Source organism: Pelodiscus sinensis, chromosome Z (genome assembly GCF_052426305.1).
Source record: "Pelodiscus sinensis isolate ZL-2025 chromosome Z, ASM5242630v1, whole genome shotgun sequence".
Taxonomy (NCBI): domain Eukaryota; kingdom Metazoa; phylum Chordata; order Testudines; family Trionychidae; genus Pelodiscus; species Pelodiscus sinensis.
This window is the reverse complement of record NC_143085.1, coordinates 3,982,911-4,003,441: the sequence shown is the minus strand read 5'-3', so window position 1 is coordinate 4,003,441 and position 20,531 is coordinate 3,982,911. Positions and strand designations below refer to the sequence as shown.

General features: G+C 44.1%; 1 protein-coding gene across 5 annotated transcripts in view; it reads right to left on the bottom strand.

Annotated features, from left to right (window-relative positions):
* MED15 (mediator complex subunit 15) overlaps nucleotides 1-20,531 on the bottom strand; it is a 40,313-nt gene that overhangs the window by 9,676 nt on the left and 10,106 nt on the right. For 2 of the 5 annotated variants that reach the window (XM_075897963.2, XM_075897964.2), the window contains exons 2-9: nucleotides 18,282-18,369; nucleotides 17,431-17,482; nucleotides 16,451-16,480; nucleotides 14,926-15,138; nucleotides 13,718-13,989; nucleotides 12,256-12,681; nucleotides 11,385-11,474; nucleotides 4,904-5,023 (exon numbers count right to left, since the gene is read on the bottom strand). In XM_075897963.2, the coding sequence (XP_075754078.2) occupies nucleotides 4,904-5,023; nucleotides 11,385-11,474; nucleotides 12,256-12,681; nucleotides 13,718-13,989; nucleotides 14,926-15,138; nucleotides 16,451-16,480; nucleotides 17,431-17,482; nucleotides 18,282-18,369 (1,291 nt within the window). Of the gene's footprint in view, nucleotides 1-4,903; nucleotides 5,024-11,384; nucleotides 11,475-12,255; nucleotides 12,682-13,717; nucleotides 13,990-14,925; nucleotides 15,139-16,450; nucleotides 16,481-17,430; nucleotides 17,483-18,281; nucleotides 18,432-20,531 lie in introns of all 5 variants that reach the window. The other 3 variants (XM_075897965.2, XM_075897967.2, XM_075897966.2) reach the window with 3 other exon arrangements.

Below are 20,531 nucleotides of genomic sequence, written 5' to 3'. Positions count from 1 at the left end.
AGTTACTCCCCTTTCCTCCAAAACAAACAGTGAGGCTGTGCTCACTGGTTTTCTTGGAGAGGAGGGGGCTATTTGCCAGGTTCCCAGCAGCTGAAGAACGATACTTGGAATTAAATGGCGTAATTCTGCCTCTGTTGGTACTTGTCCCCAAAAGCTCAAGCAAAGGAAGAAAAACATTTCACAGGGGGTTCCCTTTGTTTTAACTTCCAGTCTGCCCCAGTGCAGAGCTCCTCTCTTTCTGGCAAGTAATCCTTCAGACCACATCAAATACAACTGTCGGAGAGCAAAGGACCGCATCTGCAGTGCTCTTAGCTCAGGATCACATCCTCATCTCCTATGTATGGGGTCCTTCTCTAAAAGACTGTATATCCATCGTACAGTGCCCCTACAACACAATGGAAAAATGAATTAATGCTTATATCCCGTTTCCTTTAATAGCATATCCATTCCCACAAGTTGCTCAGAGGGTAGCACCCTTTATGGGACTCTTCCCAAGGAATGAGGATACTTTTGGTGTAAAGGAAAACTAGCAATCAGTTAACTACCAATATTTTTATTTTTAATGCTTTGCCAGTGAACTCATGTAACCTGTAGTAAACTGTTTTGACGTTCATCACCAGGGGCCCCTGAAAATTCTGCAAAAACTTCAAATAAAGCTTACCACACAGGTTTTCATATTCACAGCTGTATGAGTATCTGATCTATTTAATTTCATATTCAATTCATTTTTACTTTAATCCTAAATTTCCAGTGTGCTCAAGATTTCTGCACAAACACTTCGTAAGTGCTTTATAGCAGTCAAAGCTACTGAAGATTATAGAGGATCAGGCAGGGAAGATGGGGATTTTGACACCAAAAATATATATTACAGACTCTGCTTGGGATGAGTACACTGGCTCTTATATTAATAGAAAGCTTTGGCTAAACATTATTAAAATAGAAGAAAGCTATTTAATCTGACATTTCAAATACAGTCAGTAAGCTTCACAGTCAACCCAAATGAGGCAAATGGGGAAGCCCACACTTCTTAGTTATTGTTTTAGACTTTGCAAGATGCCATTAGGTAGGGATGTGGAAGTATAACCATGTACATGGCTAATCAGCGAGCCTGGGCTCGTTGGTTAACATTCACAGCATGTTCACTCCTAGCACACACTGGCTTTCCTGAGCATATTGCACCACCCTGCGTGTAACTATGTAACTGCTGAAATTTTCAGCAGTTACAGTTACAGTATTTTCCGGCGTATAAGGCGACTGGGCGTATAAGACGACCCCCTAATTTTCCAGTTAAAACACAGGTTTTGGCCTATACTCGCCGTATAAGACTACCCCCCCTTCCGAGGCAACACCATTTAATAACATCAGATTTGATTTAAATAATTTTAATTAAAACGGTTTTGACTTACCGGTACTTAAAATCCTTCAAAATCCTCATCATGTTCATACAAAGCCTGCTCGGATTGGCAAAGGTTGTAATAGCCCGCCTCTCTGACTCAGCCAATCCGAGCAGGCTTTGTATGCATTAATAGATGACACCGCTTGCCGTGATTGGCTCAGCGCGGTACATACAGTATCAGCACAGGGACGTTCTGTATGTAGCCGAAGCTACAGTACTGTATTAGGGCACATCCAGCGGGCTAAAAGGTAATAATAGGGACGTTCTTTATGTAGCAGAAGCTACAGTATGTTTTTACCCGGCGTATAAGACAACCCCCGATTTTTGGGGGATGTTTTTTAGTATAAAAAGTTGTCTTATATGCCGGAAAATACGGTACTTAAACGTTTTGCAATGTCCTTACCACTGACATTCAGTTTGTGCTTCATAGCCCTTCAGTCACAAGGGCTAGAACAGGTGCCTAACTTTTTTTAGATGAAAGTTTAAAAAAAATTGAGCTCAATTCTGAATTTGGCAGCAAGTTCAATTAGGGATGTTAGCATGCAGTTGTTTATATGATTAATTAATATGCCTGTATCAGAGGCAACAAGGGGGGAGCTGATGCATGCAGAGCTACCTGCCCTCCCGGCGCTGCTACCTCTGTGGCACACAGGAAGCCAATTTTCAAGCAGGCTCTCCACACATTTTGGCTCCTGCTGAGCCGCTTCTTTATCTTTAAAAGCCAGCTCCCCACAAGCACTGGCTCCCACCTCCGCCCCACCCCCAGCAAAGAAACGTGTAACCGCTAAAAATCCAGCAGTTAGACGTTTACGCAAAAATACACAAATACATATTAACATCTCTGAGTTCAACAGCCATGAAACTGTTGAGTATTAAACCCTAACAGTGATTAACAGTGCAGCTGCGTGCTGAACAAGATCCAGAAGGGACTCTGCAAAGAGTCTATCAAGCCTTATAGTGACAGGGGCATGTGCAGGTTTTGTATCGCGTAGGATAAAAAGAAAGCACAGCCTGGACAACGAATATTTTTATACCAAGTCTACATTTAGCCCTTTCTTGGAAAAGGGGTTATCAAATAGGATACCAAAATTCTTAACTTTAGCACTGTTTCCCATTTAATCTTTCAATTACTGAGATCAAGATGATAGACTTATACAGTACCAATAATCAGAAACAGCCATAAGCTATTTCTAGTGCTGCTTTAACCAAGAGCAAGATGTCTGAAGACAAGATAATGGCGACACATTCGAGTTCAACTAACAGTATTATTCGAGCATTTCTCTAGGATACAGACCAGAACTATGTTTTCTGCCATCTGAATTGAATTTGGGGGGATTGTTTTTACTAAAAAAAATTCACACTTTGGGTCTTAAACTACCTAAACACCTGCCAAATCAGTTTGCTTTTTAAACATTCTTCCCACCACTGCTAACCGATTGGCTGTTCGTCCCACTATTTTCATTGCAACTAGTGCCACACATACACATTCCCCTCTTTCACTGACCTACACTTCTCCAGTAGACAATACTACAGGACATCATTTTTCATGAAACTGACATGTTCTGCATCTGGTTCATTTCATATCAAGAGTTAATGCTTCCCAGCAACCACTAGCACAATATTAAGAGATCAATATGTAGAACAGACAGTTGGAGAGACAAGTTAAGGCTCTCTCTCCATTTAATGGATGGATGAGAGATTCAGGGCTATTAATGTAGCACCACCTACTGACATTCTTCTTTGACTCAAGTAATCCCAACTACAGAACAATTAGGAGGAGTAAAAATTTCCAGCTCAAAACCAAGGAAAAAAGGCAATGAATAAACATGCCACAGTCTCTGGTGTATTTCTGGTCACTGCATCTTGCTACAGCACATGCCACCTTCCCGACACCTTACTTTAACACTAAATGTACCTCATAAGTGTGAACTTCAGCAGCAATAAATACACCATGCTAAGGACTCAGGGTCTATGGGTCTCACACTCCAGAGCTCCCAGGAAACTCAACTCACAACACTGGGAGAAATGGGAGAAGCCATTTGTCACCTGTTAATAAGAGAAAGCAATATGGAAACTGGAGCTTCTGGGCAGGAATCAGTCTGTGAAGGTGACAGCATGAACATGTAAGACATGCAGCTCATGGAGTAGTCTGTCTTTATACATGCAAAGCCAATCAAGCACTGGATGAGCAGTAGAAAGAGTTGATCTCCGCTTCAGGGTCACTGCATAAAATAGCTTTAAATCAAGAGATTCGGATAGAGCTGAGCACTATGGAACAGTAGTGCATGGTTTTATAACCAATTCATAGAGCTGAAGAGGGACTTTGTTATTGTGACAATGCTAATAAGTAGATGTACAAAGAACTCCCTTTCTGCTTCCGTTTACTTTACCTCCTTTCATTCCTGGAATGACATATACTGGGGCAAGTGAAACAAATGCAAGAAAGGCTAGTGTTGGTCCTATTCTGTTACAGGAGGTATAATAATAGACTCATATTTCAAAGGTCAGAAGGGACCATCATGATCATCTAGTCTGTCCTCTGCAGGCCACAGAACCTCACCCACCCACTTGTGTAATATACCAGGGGTTCTGGGTCTATTCTGATCCAAAACATCTCTCAAAATCAACGGGATAGGAGCCTTGTGAGCCTCTTCATTATTGCAGTTCCCACAAAGTGCAGCTATGCTAATTCCTTTTTTGTACCTCTGAAAGGATAGGAAGAACATGGACAATTGTCCTGACTGTGAAAGAGAGGTAGGAAATGTAGCAGAAATCTAGAACTGTGATTTGGGGGGCATAATCGTGCTGTTTGCCATAGGTCCATATTTTATTTTATTCAAAGATTGTTTGCAACTTGCAGCTTTGCTAGGAATTTTTAAAGTATTAATTTTTTTCTTCAGTTCAGGGTCATTTCAATTAGCTCTGTATTTCCTGCATCATGTCTTAATCATCTCAAACTGAAATTAGCCAAATTTGATTGCTCGTGAAAGGGTTGAATGTTAGCTAGCATAATGCATAACATGAGGAACTATCATGCAAGCTTCTTAATACAACCCAGCCAATGCCCTAATACTCCTGACCTATGACACATCAGTCCTGGGCCTCTCCAGAGCAAAAACTATCCATGCAGTGGTTTTGTGATATGTGCAAAGAATAAGCAGAGACCAAAAATGGTGATTCATTTGAGCCCTGAACCAGATATGAAATGGAAAAGTTTTAAACATTCAAAATAATGTGAATTGTGTAACTCTTGCAAAATGTTATTTAATAGCTCAAGTTCTCAAAAAAATCTTCATTTAAAGGGAGGAAGGTACACTTGGACTATCGTATTCCCCCCTTCTCCCTCCCCCAAAAAGCCCAGCAGTCAGTAGCTAAGAGCAATTATCTGCACACAGTATCCTGAGGAAGATAAGTGAACTTCTTTTAGTCTGATGAGCACTAAATATAACCCAAGTACTGAACACCTTGTATAATTCCTGACACAATGTGCTTTGACTCAGTAAATACCTGTGGCATTTGCTGTCCGCCCAAAGGAATGGAGCTTGGAGGCGTGGCAGATACAGCGGTGGTAGGCGGGAACCGTGGTCTTATTTGCATCCCACCTCTGGCCATAGTTGCGGTGATCATCTTTGAGGACAGAGGGACAACAGACAAAAGTAATCGCAAAACAAGAAATGCAGTGCACTGGCAGGATGAGAAGCACATGCAACCTCCGGGATGGGACTTGAGTGAACTCTTCTCCTGACAAGCCTAAGGAGCTAGTTTATTGACCCAGTTCCCTGCTTCATACCCTATATCTCCACTGTAGAGGGTATCTATTGGACCCTAAAAAATTATGTGGGGTGACATTTAGATTAAGATGTATGAGAAAGGCCAATTATATAGAAGTATGATTTAGTTGAAGGGGTTTCCCAAATTTTGCCTGACATCTTGAATTTCTAACTTAATATTAGAATTAAAGGCTCTAAGACTGCTATCAAAAATGCTTTGTTCAAGCTTCTTCAATCATGGACTGTCGCAAGTCTTTGTTTCTCATGTCCACCACCACATTCTGGATTCATCTGAGGATTCATAGTAATATTGGTACGTTACCGCTTTCCACATGAATGGAACTGATTGGTATGTCAACAGTACAGGCTGCACCTCTATAAACCTAAATGTTATGGTCCAGCAACATCAGTTAAGTCCACCAGGACCATGGATGTTCCAGGATCAAAGAGTCCCACTGCTGCAGAGTGTGTGTGAGAGGGGCCCTGAAAGCCTGGCACACAGCCCAGCTAGATTTAGAGGGGAAAGGGAGGGCAGGAAGGCCATGTGCAGCTCAACTGGGTTGGGGGGGGGAAGGAAGTTGGGGAGGCCGGTGCCTGGCCCAGCCAGGCAAAGAGGGGATCAGAAAGCTCAGCATGCAACCCAGCTGGGCCACCTGGGGAGCTGGGGGGCCCGGTGGGCTGACAAAGCAGGAAGTGGTATCAGCAGCAGGGACCAGAAAAGACCTCCCCAGGCTGGTCCCAAGGGTGCCAGAGCAGAGATGTCCAGCCTGTAAAGGATTGATAAGAATCCTCAAATGAAGCCTGTGATTTAGTGAACAAGACTTCAGAACCAATCAACCTTTGGCAGTATAATGATTCTAAAGAAAAGACTTTCATCATTCCAACAGAAAGGACTTCTAGGATTTAGATAAAGTACTTCCTGCCACCTCCAGAATAGGTGAAATTAATAGTCAAAATTAAAAGTTTGAGCTCCCCTAGGATGAACACCTATTCTCTCTCTTAAATCAGTAACCCCTTAAGGATGAGGGCCATAAAGTAGCCTTTCCTCAGGTACATTTATCTAAACCTTTACTCAGAAGAATCTGTTGGAATATAAATACTACTAAAGACCAATTACAAAGGTCAGTGCTACAATTAGGAATGTGAATGTGTATCTGAATATACGGTTAACTGATTAGCCTGGATTCATCAGTTAACCCTCTAGGTTATATGCATCCTGCCCTGCTGCATGTTCCCACAGAGCTGCCTGTCCCTCCCAACCCCATGCTACTGCCTCTGATAAAGAGGTAGCAGCAGGGAGCAGGAGGGGGCATGCAGGTGGGAACCAGTACATGCAGGGAACCAGGAGGCAGCAGTGCATGGAGTGGGAAGCCAGTACTCGCAGAGAGCTGGCTTTTAAGCTTCTCTTAAAAAGCTGGCTCCCCACAAGCACTGGCTTTCCTCCACCCCTTGTGTAAACGTGTACCTGCTGAAAATTTCAACAGGTGCACATTTACACAAATAATGCATTTCAACATCCCTACCTAGAATGCATTTATTTTTAGAAATGGTCTTAGGGATGAGCTATTCTTGGTTCCACAATATTCAAACCTCCTTGCAGGCTGCTGGTTCTAGAAACCAGCCAGTTTTAGTTATGTATACCTGCATGTTGGTTTTTGTTTAATAATTGCTTTCAATTCTGTAACTGCACAGAATGTGCTATAGATCAGAAGTCTGATACAAGAAGTGAAAATTTAGCATTTTGTGGCACATTGTGCTATTGATATTCAGGAAATGAGGGCTATCAATGGGGAAGAGCTCTTTTTCACTTCTTGACAGAGAGCTCCAAGTTCCCTTTCTCTAATCTGCATACTACTAGTGGTTCTAGCAGGACCTAACTAATCCAGGTATGAAAAAAGTCTCATTTTATTTCAATGGCTGTGGGCAGTTTTGCTTAGTTTCTGTGTCAATGGATTGAAGCAGCCAGCAATATGTTTCTAGAGAGTGTCAGAGAATGCATGTGCTTACAATTGTTAAAATAAAATTAAATTACAACACAAAGATTGAGAAAGGAAAGCAATAACTGATAAAAAAACCAGCATCAAATTCAGCACAGCTGTTAGTTCACAACATTAGAGCAATGACATCTCTTTCCATCCAAGCAATGAAAGATGGCCAGAGACAGTATTTCGGAAGATAAACAAATGAGAGAATTTCAGACACTACACACACACATGCACATGTACAAACACAGCATGCAACAGCCACCACAAGCAAAAAACTGAGCACTGGCACAAAGCACAGGTGGATGCTACAGAGTGCAGTGAAGAGCTATAGTATCAACGTAAGAGTGTGTGGAGCAACACAACCCTAACGAAAAGGTAAGTGCTGGCAGAATACATGTCCCTCGAAGCCCAGTCCATACATCCCACAGACTCACATGTACACACAGGAGGATCCAGTAACATATGTGAAAACCCATGTATGCCATGCTGAACTGCATGTACCATCTTGGTCTTACGTCTCATCATGCCAAACCACCAAAGTGAGTGTATCATATCTCCTTCAGAGTCAATGAAATCAGATGCAGATTCATGGTTAAGGCGTCTGGCTAACCATGAAGCAACAAAAGGGAGACATTCTGATTGAAAGGCTCACAGCTGTTTGATGATTTGTTTTGGATTAGTTTGTTTTTTAAGCACATGTTGCTGGAGAGGAAGGGAATGTACTGTTAAAATTATACCAATTCCATGACCAGGTGCTCACAAAGTTCATGACAGTATTTCCAGCGGGCATGTAAGGAACCGCCACCCTTGAGGATATGAGGGAGGGAAAGCAATTCAAGAGACTGCTGTTGCTTTGTGCAAGCAAATACAGGACATCAGCATCACAGTTACAAGACAAGATATTGCTGCTCCTGAGACAGTGCTCCGGGACTTCTGGAGAAAAATGTATACTGGAGGCAAAACAAACTACTCTTGAGATACCCTCACTGTAAAAATCAGGACAAGTTAGCTTGAGGGAAGGGAGAGAATCCTTCTTGAGAGAAGACAACAAGGATAATAAAGAAAGGATTCTTCCCCCAAGACACAGATGAGCCAGATCCGGCCCACAGCCCACCCAGCAGCACCCTCGCCTCCAGGCTAATCGAGACCGGGAATGGGGGAGTGCACAAAGTCCTTCACCTCCCCCTACCAGGAGTCCATGGCATTCGGTTCAAAATGGCTGGCAGTCCCCTCTGGTGCTCCATGCCCCTGGTGGGGTGGGGGCTGGAGGGAGAGACTTCCTGTGGTCTCCTGCCCCATGGGAGAGCGCACAAAGCCTCCTTCCCCTGACTTGTGCGCAGTGCCTAGAGGAACTTATTGCTCTGCCCAAACCCCAACCCCTTCTGGGGCTGGCCAATATTGGTGAAGTGGCCCCTCTACAAAAATTACTGCCCACCCCTCTCTTAAGATATAAATCCCATGATTTAATAGTATCAGTCCAGGTATAAGAACCCACAGATTTGCTCCAGATGAAGTCTTGATTCTTTCGTTAGAGGAAGGGGCAGCAGATTTAAAACAAAAGGACGTTCTTCTTCACACAGTGCATAGTCAATCTGTGGAACTCCTTGCCTGGGGAGGTTGTAAGGGCTAGGACTACAACAGGGTTGAAAAGAGAACTAGCTAAATTCATGGAGGTTAAGTCCATCAATGGCTATTAGCCAGGATAGGTAAGGAATGGTGCCCCGAGCCTCTGTTTGTCAGAGGGTGGAGATGGATGGCAGGAGAGAGATGGCTTGATCGTTATCTGTTTGATTCACTCCCTCTGGGGCACCTGGCATTGGCCACTGTCGGCAGACAGGCTACTGGGCTGAATGGCCCAGTCTGGCCGTTCTTATGTATTCAGAATTCCCCAAATGTCTAAGTTGGCATGATGTTGGGATTACTAGGATAGCTCCTTATTTTCAAAGAGCAACAAGCAAATCTGCATTCTGAGCATTAACGTTTGGAATAAGTCAAAGCAGAACAAGAGAGGCTCAAACTTTAAACTTAAGTTTAGGTCATGATTCCTTTGTGTGGTATCCAGTGTGATCTCATAGCACTTCATGTAGGCTCTTGTCACTAGAACACTGCTTACTTCACTATCCGCTCGATCTGTGAGCACCGTTACAGTCTCAAAGGGTTGGTTCATAAGCAGCAGAATGCTTGTGTCTGAACAAAATCAGTGAACTTTCACACTTGAGGCATGTTAGAATTTAGGAATTACTTTAGTTTTACCTCACAGAGACTTAAATGAAAATGACACATATACTGGTTGGTACTCCTTGGTGCTAAAATACAAATAATAGCAGCATTGATCCCCGAGTCCCTGACCATTTGACAACTACAGGACATAGGGTATGTTTATAATAAAACTTCCTCACAACAGACTCTAGAATTCAAGGAAGCCTTACAGAAAATTTTAAGGAAGCATTGTTAATTGACTAAAAGTAATCGATAAAATTTACTCCCCAAAAGATGTTATTTATAAATCCAGGAAAATCCAATCAATGCTCTGAAGTCCACAATTATATGGAAATAAACATTTTACTCTACAAGGTACATGAAAGTAAAAGAACATGTTTAATTACTAGACAGAAGAGAATTAATTTAATTTATTTACCTTGTCTCAGTATGGCTATACATGGAGCTTCATGAATAAGCTTGCCAGGGGGATTCAGAGAGCTTTCAGCAGCCCTACTGTTGTGACAGATACTGAATTACACCTTAGTTTAGTTTATCCCATATGTTAATGTAGCGTGGATGCAAAACCAGCTGTCAACCACCATCACCAGAAGCTTTCTAGATGCACTATGGTATTAAGTCACCTGTATGAGGAATTCATTTAACCAGGGCAGGAAGTAGAATGCCCCCCATATAAACACAACCCATTTGACGGACAGCAATACTAAATTAATGATATGACAGCTATCCTGCTTGCAACCTTAACTCCCTGTAGCGCCCACCTGGAGATTATTCACAAAACAAAACAAAAAACTTTTATAAGCACATGTTTAAACTGTAGTGAATAGGTTCGGTGTCATTGCCACTGTACTTACCATTGTTCATCTTTCATCTGGTGTCAACATAACGTAAGAAATATAAAAGGCCCAGTATAGAAACAGAATAATGGCCTAGCAGAACTACAGCATCAATAAGAAAAGTGGCTTTCAGTTATCCTATTCCTAGCACAAATCCTAAGGGATACAGGTGAGACAAGCCACCAACTGTTACAGCTCACCATCTACACAAACTTTAAACACTGACAGGGTATAAGATCTCTAGGCCATTACTTTTGCACTGGAGACAGCATGATACAGTAGACAGGGAGTCAAGGAGAACCAAATTCTATTCCCATCCGTGCCACTGACAATATGAACAAGTCACTTCATCTATGTACTTCAGTTTCCCCTCCTGAAAAATGGTGATAATTATACTTACCCACATCAGTAAAACAGTACAAATGACAAGCACCAAGCATTATATGAGATCCCTAGGGAGGATGGGAAGCATGGTTCAACTCAAGCCCAGATAGTCTTCCCTTGGTGCTGGGCACACACGGGAGCACAGGCATTGAGGCTGGAGTATACTGCAGGTTAAGGAAACTGAGTTGTGCACTGGACAAGTTTTCATCCAGCACTTCGTGCTACTCATTTACATGTACCATTTATCTTGAGCGTTCACATTCAAAACAAGAGGTAGCAACATCTGTCCACTGTACTAAGAATGACAGGGGGAAGGAAATAATGGAACAAGAAAAGTGTGGTTGGGGAGGGAGGGAAACATGCCAGAAATTCCTGTATTACTACTGTGTGTTGAAGATGGGGAAGAGAAATCACATCTGAGTATAGACCAGCAGTCACCAGTTCACAGTAGAGAAATAAGTCTACATGACAAGACAGTCTCCTCAGAAACAGTTTTGGAAATAGAAGTGAAACACTCCAGGAATAAAGTTAGACTTATCGCATGACCACCAAAGACAGTCTTAATGTGCACTGCTAGGTCACTCCAGGCAGCAGTATCTGACCTACTAGGGACAAGCGTGCACAAAGAAGATGTCAACGAAATCCTGCCTCTGACTCACTCATACCTCCTTTGTAAAGACAACTGATCTTAGAGTCCTCCTCAGACAGCCACCAAAAATCCACCTCCATGCTCAATTTTAGCATGCACTTGCTACAGGCCTGCACTACTAACGGTGACTCCATGGGCCCTTACCTGTCCTGACGCTCCCATCTGAGCAGCCTGGGCCTGAGCTGCTTGGGCTGCTGCTGCTGCCTGCTGCTGCTGCACCAGTTGAGCTCTTACCTGGAACGTTAAAAAGAAGTCGGGAGTAAACATGTGTGCTGATTATGGGAGATGGAGCAGCCTATGTCCATGGGGAGGTCGGGACCAGTTGTGGACAGAGGCTGCTTTGCAGCAGCCTCCCCTGCTCTCCACACCATGTGCTGCCTGATCGAGCAAGCACTCAGGCGGCGAGGGGGACAGGCAGCACTACAGCGCCTGTGCTGGGGGAACCAGCTTTTAAGTAAGCTCCTCCCAGCACCAGCTCCTGCTTCCCCCCCTTCCTGTCTCTGATACAATGGCAATGGGGGAGGAGGGAGGAGAAATGTGCATCGTCAAGATTAACTGATAAACCCAGGCTTATAGGTTAATCGTCTAGTCAACATCCCTAACATGTATTAAGGCATTCGATTAACTTTGCTCATGTTCTAGCAAGATCAGCATTCATCAGAATTTAATGTTATGTCTATATAATTGAGATTTCTCATCTTCTTGTCCCACCAATGGCAACAGAGGAACTGCATTTCAAACACTAGCATCTCTCTTTAATACACTGAACAATTTCATAGACTTGCTCCACAACTGTTAGCAAAGCACTATGCTGAGCTGGCAAGCAATAAAGCAATGCAAGTTAGTGGTTAGCACTCTTAGGCATGCACTAGGTTAACAGGTAGCCTCTTAACATGTCACACGATTTCACACCTCAGCTATTCACACTAACAAGACTTATTATTATTTATTTTTCTATTTCCCTAGTGGCTCTCAGAGCACACAACCACTGGCTTTGGGTCTTTAACGCACTCACCTGCATGGCTTTTAACTGCTGCTGGGTAAAAGTGACAGGCATAACCTGATTAGGGAGCTGTCCTGAGATTGCCTGTGCTTGAGAGACCATGGGCTGGGGCTGTGACTGCGGTGGAAGCTGAGACTGCTGAGCCTGAGCAACCTGCTGCTGCTGCTGCTGCTGCTGCTGCTGCTGCTGCTGCTGCTGTTGTTGCTGCTGCTGCTGTTGCTGCTGCTGCTGTTGCTGCTGCTGCTGCTGCTGCTGCTGCTGCATCTGTTGTATCTGCTGTTGCATGACTTGCTGAGGTGGCTGCTGCTGTATCTGTTGCTGTGGAATTTGTTGCTGCTGCTGCTGCTGCTGCTGCTGCAAAGCCTGAGCTGCCTGCTGTTGCTGTAACTGCTGCATTTGAGCAATTCGCTGTAGCTGTTGTTGCTGCTGCTGCTGCATCTAAAACAGGAAAAGCCAGGGTGCTAAAGTTTCCAGCAGTGTCTTTGGTTTTAGAATGAAAGCCAGTGGCAGGCAGCATACTAACTTAAAGCACTTAGCCCAGATGAAGAATCCTACACTCTGAAGCCTTAGGCTTCAAACACCTCACCTGTATCCTGTTACTATTCTCAGTTCCCTTTCCAGATGGGCACAAAGCCATTTGACATTTGTGTACCTCAATTTTTTTTTGAGTTACAATGAGTAATTCACACAACTGACATAAAACAGCTCCTATTTCTAGAGGGAACTTTGGGGAGGGGAGGGAGGGAGGAAAGCAGGTTGTCCACTATTGTTCTCTTTAAGCTGAGCACTTGTCCGGCCACCCAGGAGAGATTCAAATGCCACCCAGCTGATTAGCAGAGCGCCCACAGCCAAAGGTGTGTGTTTATATTGGTGGTGCACATCCACATATACCTGAGTACACAGAACTGAATTCATTTTGTGCATCGTGACACTTGGACTCAAACAAGAAGGCAACAAAATCCTTGGCTTTTTCCTTGCTATGAAAGATCAGTCTGATCAAGAAAAGAAAGAATCTCTCTTCTCTAGAATAGAGCACAATTGTTGCCAATGAACTCTACTAGCCCAAGCTGATGCCTTGACCATGAGCAGAAGCATGTTAATTCCCTTTGGGTATGTCTACACTCACTGCTGACATCAAAGTTCTGGTGTTCAATTTAGCAGGTCTGATTTAGGCCTGCAAATCAAATGCTGAGCGAAGCTCCAACCAGCTCTCGTATTCCTCGCAGTCATGAGGAGTAAGGGAAGCCGCCCCTCACTGTGGGGACGCCGCCAAGCTCAGTTTACGGTAAACCGACTCCAGCTACGCATTCTACATAGAGTAAGCCAACCTGCCTGGTCTAGTGTAAACCTGGTCTTAGTGTGGAAAGCTGATACGTCATATGGCTATGCAAGCCAGAGCTCTGGAAAGGGTCCATTTGACAAGTGGCTGAGGGGCTTTATTGGTCATCCATGTGACTGCTTTGCTGTTCATTACCTGTTGCTGATTTTGCTGCTGCTGCTGCATCTGCAGTTTCAGCATATGCTGCTGCTGCTGGACTGCTTGCAGTTGGTGCTGCTGTTGCTGCTGCTGCTGTGCAGCTGCTGCTGCTGCCGCTTGCTGCTGCTGGACCTGGAACTGCTGCTGCATGACTGACTGTGCCTGGAACTGTTGCTGCTGCTGCAAAGCCACCTGCTGCTGCTGAAATTGCTGCTGCTGCTGCTGTTGCTGTTGCTGCTGCGCCGCCATCTGTTGCAGTTGGAGCTGTGCTGAAAGCCAGAATGCGGGTATACAATGTGACAAACGTGGACAGCTATCTAACAGATTGGTAATCTCAACCTAACTATTTTACCGGAAATTTAAGGTACCTTGGTTTCTTTTCCAGCACACATTCATGCTAGTAGCAACCGTGGATAAGCTAGTCCATTAACTCATTATAACCCCTCAATTCCAGATGTATGTTATAACACATCTGAACAAACTGTTATCTGCACTGTCATGGCATTTCTTACTTCTATTTCATCTAAGCCTCGATGCTTTGGCTGACTCTACAATCTAATTCAATATATTAAGAACTGCAGTAAGGAGATGGAGAAGCGTGAGCTCGTTCATACCCTTGAAAGGAACAGAAGGAAAAAGTCTCACACTGTTCTACAAAGAAATCTTTGGTCAAAGGAGGAGCAGTTCTGATGGGCTCAGAATACTCCACTTCAGTCTCAAATGCAGTAGCAAATGAATCCACACCCAAGTGGAAAGCCACAAATGTTACATATGGATAGACAAACAAGCTGAGTGAGGTAATCTCTTTTATGGGACCGACTTCTGTTGGTGAGAGCCAAGCCTTCAAGCTTACAGAGAGCCAAAGAAGAGTTGGTCCAACAAAAAATACTACCTTCTTTCTCCTTCACTCTAATACTCTGCAACCAACACAGCTACAGCACTGCAAGCAAGTCTAGGCAGGACATTTATTGTGGGAATGGAGGCATTGTAAGGCCACTATCTCTTTCCTCAGCCTGATTTAAATCTGTTTTTCCCATATCAGTGTTTTTCCCATATCATATTCCCCAAACATCCTGCCTGAAGCAATAAAAACAGACCTAAGGAGTATTTTGTAATTTTTTCCTCCTTTCAACCTAGAAAAGGGTTCTGCACTGGAAGCCTAAACTAACTTAATTTCAGAGGATGGGAGCATAGCATATACTTACTCTGTTGGGTAGCTGCAGACACACCAGTCATACCATGAGGGGCCATCCCAGAGGTTCCAGGAGGCTGTTGCCCTGGAAGGCTCATCTGTTGCCCCATTGGCCCAAGTCCACTCAGCCCACCCATTGGTGCTCCTGGAGCTCGTGACGCCATGCCCATTCCAGCTGCTCCTGCTGGGGGGCCGCCTGTTAGATTCTGCAGTGCATTCATAGGATCTGCCAATACAACATCAGTACTAAGTGAACAAGATGAAGACTTGTCCACAGAATAGTGCTCTGTGCTGCGGAGCCATAAGAAAGTTTTGGGCTAGAGGATTCAGCATCAGACTACAGGTCCAACTTGAATTCTACACTCATAATTCTGCCACTGAGTCAGCAGCTCTACATAAGTGTTGCCATCTGTAAATTGTGGACAACAGTGTTTGTGTATTTAAATCACTTCACTAATTTCTAAATAACCCTCAAAACACCAAACAAATGCTAAATATATATAACAAAAGTGAAATCATTAGTCACTTCTCAGATATCTAGGTATACAGACAAGACATGGCAGCCACAGCATGCTATCAGCAGAGCTCTGTGCTACCACATGGGATACGTTGCCTTTAACTCCAGGAAATAAGAGCACTCTGATGTGATGGCTCCCATTTAGGTCCCTTCTGTCCTGGGAAAGGAGTGAGAGTGTTCAGAAGACCAGGTGTCCAGCCTGAGGCGCCTTGCAAGGCATTTCCTCTAAACTGCACACTGAAGCTCCTTACACTCCTCAGATTCCTATGGTCAGCACTCCTTCCTCAGAGAGAGGGTGATAAACTAGGGAAAAGCATCACCAGCTTTTCAGAACAACATCACTGTTATTTATCAAGTAATATATGCCTGGTTTATAATAATATAAGCAGCCTGGGCTTTTCCTGTGTAATATGCGCCTTCCTCCAAGGGCAGAGATCGAAGTGGACATAACTTTGGAGCACCTCCAAGTGCTGGCATTACCATTACTGTGCAGCACATCTTCCATCCATGCTGGGAGGAAACAGCAACAGACAGTGCCTTGCTATATATTCCCTTACAGGAGATTAACAATTCCAGAGGAGACTGTTTTAGTCATATGCAGAGTCCACCAGGACATGTTCCAGTTGATGGGACTACTCCACAGACTCGTGGAGGTATCAGGTATCAAACTCAAATACCAATGAGGACTGCAGGAAGGTAAGCTGGGAGGAACTCAGCTGCTCCCTGCTGAAGAGTACATATCACAATATTGGCATTTGTTGCATAGGTTTAATAATGATAAACACTAGTAGACAGTACAGAGGTAGAATCAAAGGCATGTTCCATGCAACAGCCATATGTGAAGAGTCCAGAAGGCTCACTAGAACTTTCCTCCTCATCACAGTATGATTAACAGTTTCAGTTGCCCTCCTTTGCTGCAAGTATGCAGTATTCCCTCCCCAGTTTATACGTCACCAAAAATATTGACAGTTTTTTTTTTTTTTTTTTTTTTTTTTTACTTAGACTGAAAAAATGCTCTTACCACTGACTGAGGCCTGAGATTTCTTATTGACTAGAAAATAGGAATGAAAACATACACAAGTTATACATTTTGCTGTACTGCATTGAACAGGTGATCATAAATACATGGCAATGTAAACTTTTGTTCCCAACAACCAATACATTACCACCACAAAAACCTGCTTTCTGTTAGTTAGCCCAATGCCAATATGTCTCCAAACATTTTACCTAGATTCCTTAGCACAGGCAGCAAGCTACAGAGCTTGTAAGGTTACTTCCTCATCAGGGACTTAACATCCCAGCTGAGCACAAAGTGCTGCTGCAGACAGCTCTGTAATGTCAATTATTGCTACCAATATCCCACACAGTTTGTCAATTTAAGAGCTCTACAAATCAGATTTCACACTCAGGCTTCAAGACTAACGCTTGTTTTGTGAAATTGTCTATAGAATGGGACAAGCATCTAAAGCAGCTACTCTAAATAGCTTCCTGGTTCAGTGTATGACAGGTGGCTTCCTATAGCAGTTCCACACAGAGGAAGACTCATAAGCACTCTGAGATGTTTGTTCCATTCCAGAAACTTATTTCAGAAGGAACAAAACTCAAAGGAAGGGCAGATACCCTAACTACAGGGTCCATGCCAAGGAGAAAATGTACTTGATTTAAAAAGCACCCAGCTGTGAAACATTAATTTGTAAATCAAAGTAAAGCAAATAAATGAAGCACAACCACTTTGAAGCTCTTCAGCATTCTGGCCATGATGAAAACAAGAGAGGGTAAGCTGAGAGAAAATATTTGGTAAAATGAAAATGTTGCTTATTGATAACTTTCTACTGGGTTCTTTAGTTCTAGACATCGTGAAGATGGTTACACATTCAGGAGCTGGGCCCAGACCCCATAGAGAAACCACTAGAATAACTCCTGCCCCAGTCAGAACTGGCAGATTCAAGCTACTCATGAACCTAGCTATAACTGTAACAAGAAAATCCAAGGATTACTTACGAATGTCTCGAAAGTGGATAATAAGTCTGGCAACAAGAGAAAGATATTCCTCCTAAAATTGAAAACAAGTCATAGATTAGCACAACACGGGGAAGCAATGCACTCCATCCCTCAGTGTTTCCCTTCTTCACATTCTTACACTGATGGAGTGGCAATGTCCATCCTCCTGCAGGACTGGCATACTTTAACAACAGACCAGGATCTACTCAGGCTCTAAAATGGACAGTTCTATTAAAAAAAGCATTGTGTTTAACTATGCAGGACAGGAGGAGAACAGTGAATGCTCAGTAGAAGGTGGAGACAATTGCCAATACAGTTACATACTGTAGGTATGTTTATACAAGAACAAAGGCTATGCCTACACTTCAAGTGCTATTGTTGCATTTTCAGTGTAGACACACTATAGCAACCGGAAAGGGGTCTCCCATTGCTGAAATTAATTCATCATCTAGAGAAGCGGCAGTGCTGTCTACATTAGGGGGTTACAATAGCATAACTACATCTCTCAGGGGGTAGATTTTTCCTCATGAGAGATGTAGCTATACAAATGTAAGTTTTCAGCATAGACCACCCAATGCCTATACTTAAACCAGATCTACACTTAAAAATTATGTTAATCCAGTTACACTGCATGGGATGGCAAAAATCCTAAGCAGGGTAATTAAGTCATGCTAAGCTGTACATAAAGTGCAACCCCCTTTGGTTTCCTTGAACATTAAATGGCTCCTGTTTACATTTAACCTCGTTTATGCAAATGTTCTGACCAGTGTTGATAGACTGACAGGTTTTGGGCACTTGGCTTATCTACTCCCAGAGACAGACACAATTGGAAATATACGGAAGTGCCTTACCCGAGTTTTGGCTTTCATAAAAACATGACTCTCCATATCTTTGCTGGATTTATTGTGGGCTACACCAGCCTTCCTCATGGCCTCATCGCTGCAAAACAAGAGACAGAATCCATGAAGCCCATTAACTGGGGCCAGCAGAGTCATCTTGACCTACCAAGGGAACAGATAGATGGCAACTTTTCACAATGAAACACTGACAAATTCATGCATACATCACACACAAAGGAAAGCAATACTGTTGATTTACATGCACATAAATCTGATTATCAACAGCAGATAACCAGGCTAGGGATGTTACATGTTGAGTAACTGACCAATCGAATAGTCGATGCATTTAGTGTAGCAACAGTCCTAGCTGCCCTGAAGTGTAGCAAAGGCAAAAGCGTCATGTGGAGCCCAGGGTCAGCTGAAGACTTCCCCACTGATCCTGGGTTGCATGGGGCGCTGACGCTTTGAAATGGCACGGGGCCCCAGTGTCAGACTCCACGTGGCGTTTCAAAGTGGTAGTGCCGCATGGAGCCTGGGATCAGCAGGGCAAGTCCCCAGCTGTCCTGGGCTCTATGTGGCACTGCCGCTTTGAAGTACCCCTCCCCCCCCCGCCACTCTCCCCCCGGCTGCTTCTTTCTCATAGAGGCAGCAAGGGGAGAGAGAGCAACTAGTTGACTAGCCTGTAAACTATCTGATAAGCATTTGCTTATCTGGTAGTTGACTAGTTATTCTCATCCCTAAGACACATAGACAAATTAGTTATTTATCTCCTTGATAGAAAGGAAGAAATGGAGGTTAGAAATACCTCCAATCAGATACAGATGGTATGCAATTCAATAACTGATTTCATTTCAAGGTGTATAGGAGATCATCATCTACGGTCAGAGGGATAACATAAACACCTTCTGTGGTATGGGGGCTGCATACTACTTTCAGCCCAGTGCCATTTAAAGACACTAATTTGGAAGTAGAAATGTTAAGATGTGGTTAACAGGCTAATCAAATAGTTGATAAAAATTCTATCAACTACTCAATTAGTTGATAAGGGAAGGCAGCCCGGCTAGGTCCTGGCTCAGGCCAGGTCCGGGACCTACTCCTGCTGCAGCTCTGTATTTTAAATGTAGTAAGAGCCAGACTGCCTGCCCATCTGGCTCTTAGTACATTTAAACTGCAGAGCTGCAGCAAGGGTAGGCCCTGGACCCAGCATGCGCCGGGACTGAGCTGGGATGCCTGCCTGGCCAAAGCAGCCTCTGTCCACAGCCGAGCTGCCACGGACAAAGACTGCTTCACTTCAGCAGTTCAGCAACAGGGGTCCCAGTGGGAAGCTGGGACACTCTACAGTCAGGGGCGAGGGAAGGCACCGCGGAGGCAGTGCTGGGGGGAACCAGGTTTTAAGCCGGTTCCTCCCAGTACCAGCTCTTGTTTCCCCCCACCCTAGCTGCCTCTGATACAGGGCCGGGGGAGCAACTAGTTGAGTAGATCAGCAATTCCCAACTAAGGATGTTAAATATAGGGTAATTGACTAATTGAATAGTTGATGCATTTTTGCATCAGCTATTCAATTAGTCGATAGGGTGCTTCCGCCTTTGAGGTGTAGCAATCCTAGGGCTGTTGCTATTCTTCAAAGGCGAAAGCACCGAAGCCCAGTCAGGGTATGTCTACACTACCCTCCTAATTCGAAATAGGAGGGTAATGTAGGCATACCGCAATTGCAAATGAAGCCCGGGATTTGAATTTCCCGGGCTTCATTTGCATAAAGCCGGCCGGCGCCATTTTTAAATGCCGGCAGTTCAAACCCCGTGCCGCACGGCTACACGCGGCACGGAGTAGCTAGTTTGGATTAGGCTTCTAATCCGAACTAGCTGTACTCCTCGTGGAATGAGGAGTACAGCTAGTTCGGATTAGGAAACCTAATCCGAACTAGCTACTCCGTGCCGCGTGTAGCCGTGCGGCACGGGGTTTGAACTGCCGGCATTTAAAAATGGCGCCGGCTGGCTTTATGCAAATGAAGCCCGGGAAATTCAAATCCCGGGCTTCATTTGCAATTGCGGTATGCCTACATTACCCTCCTATTTCGAATTAGGAGGGTAGTGTAGACATACCCTCAGTGGGGAGCCCTCAGCTGCTCTCAGGCTCCACACAGCACTGCCCCCTTTGAAATGCCACCACATGAAGTGCCGATGCCGCACAGAGTTCTCAGCTGATCCTGGGCTCCAGGTGGCACTGCGCTTTGAAATGCTGGGAGCAGCCCGAAGCCAGGCT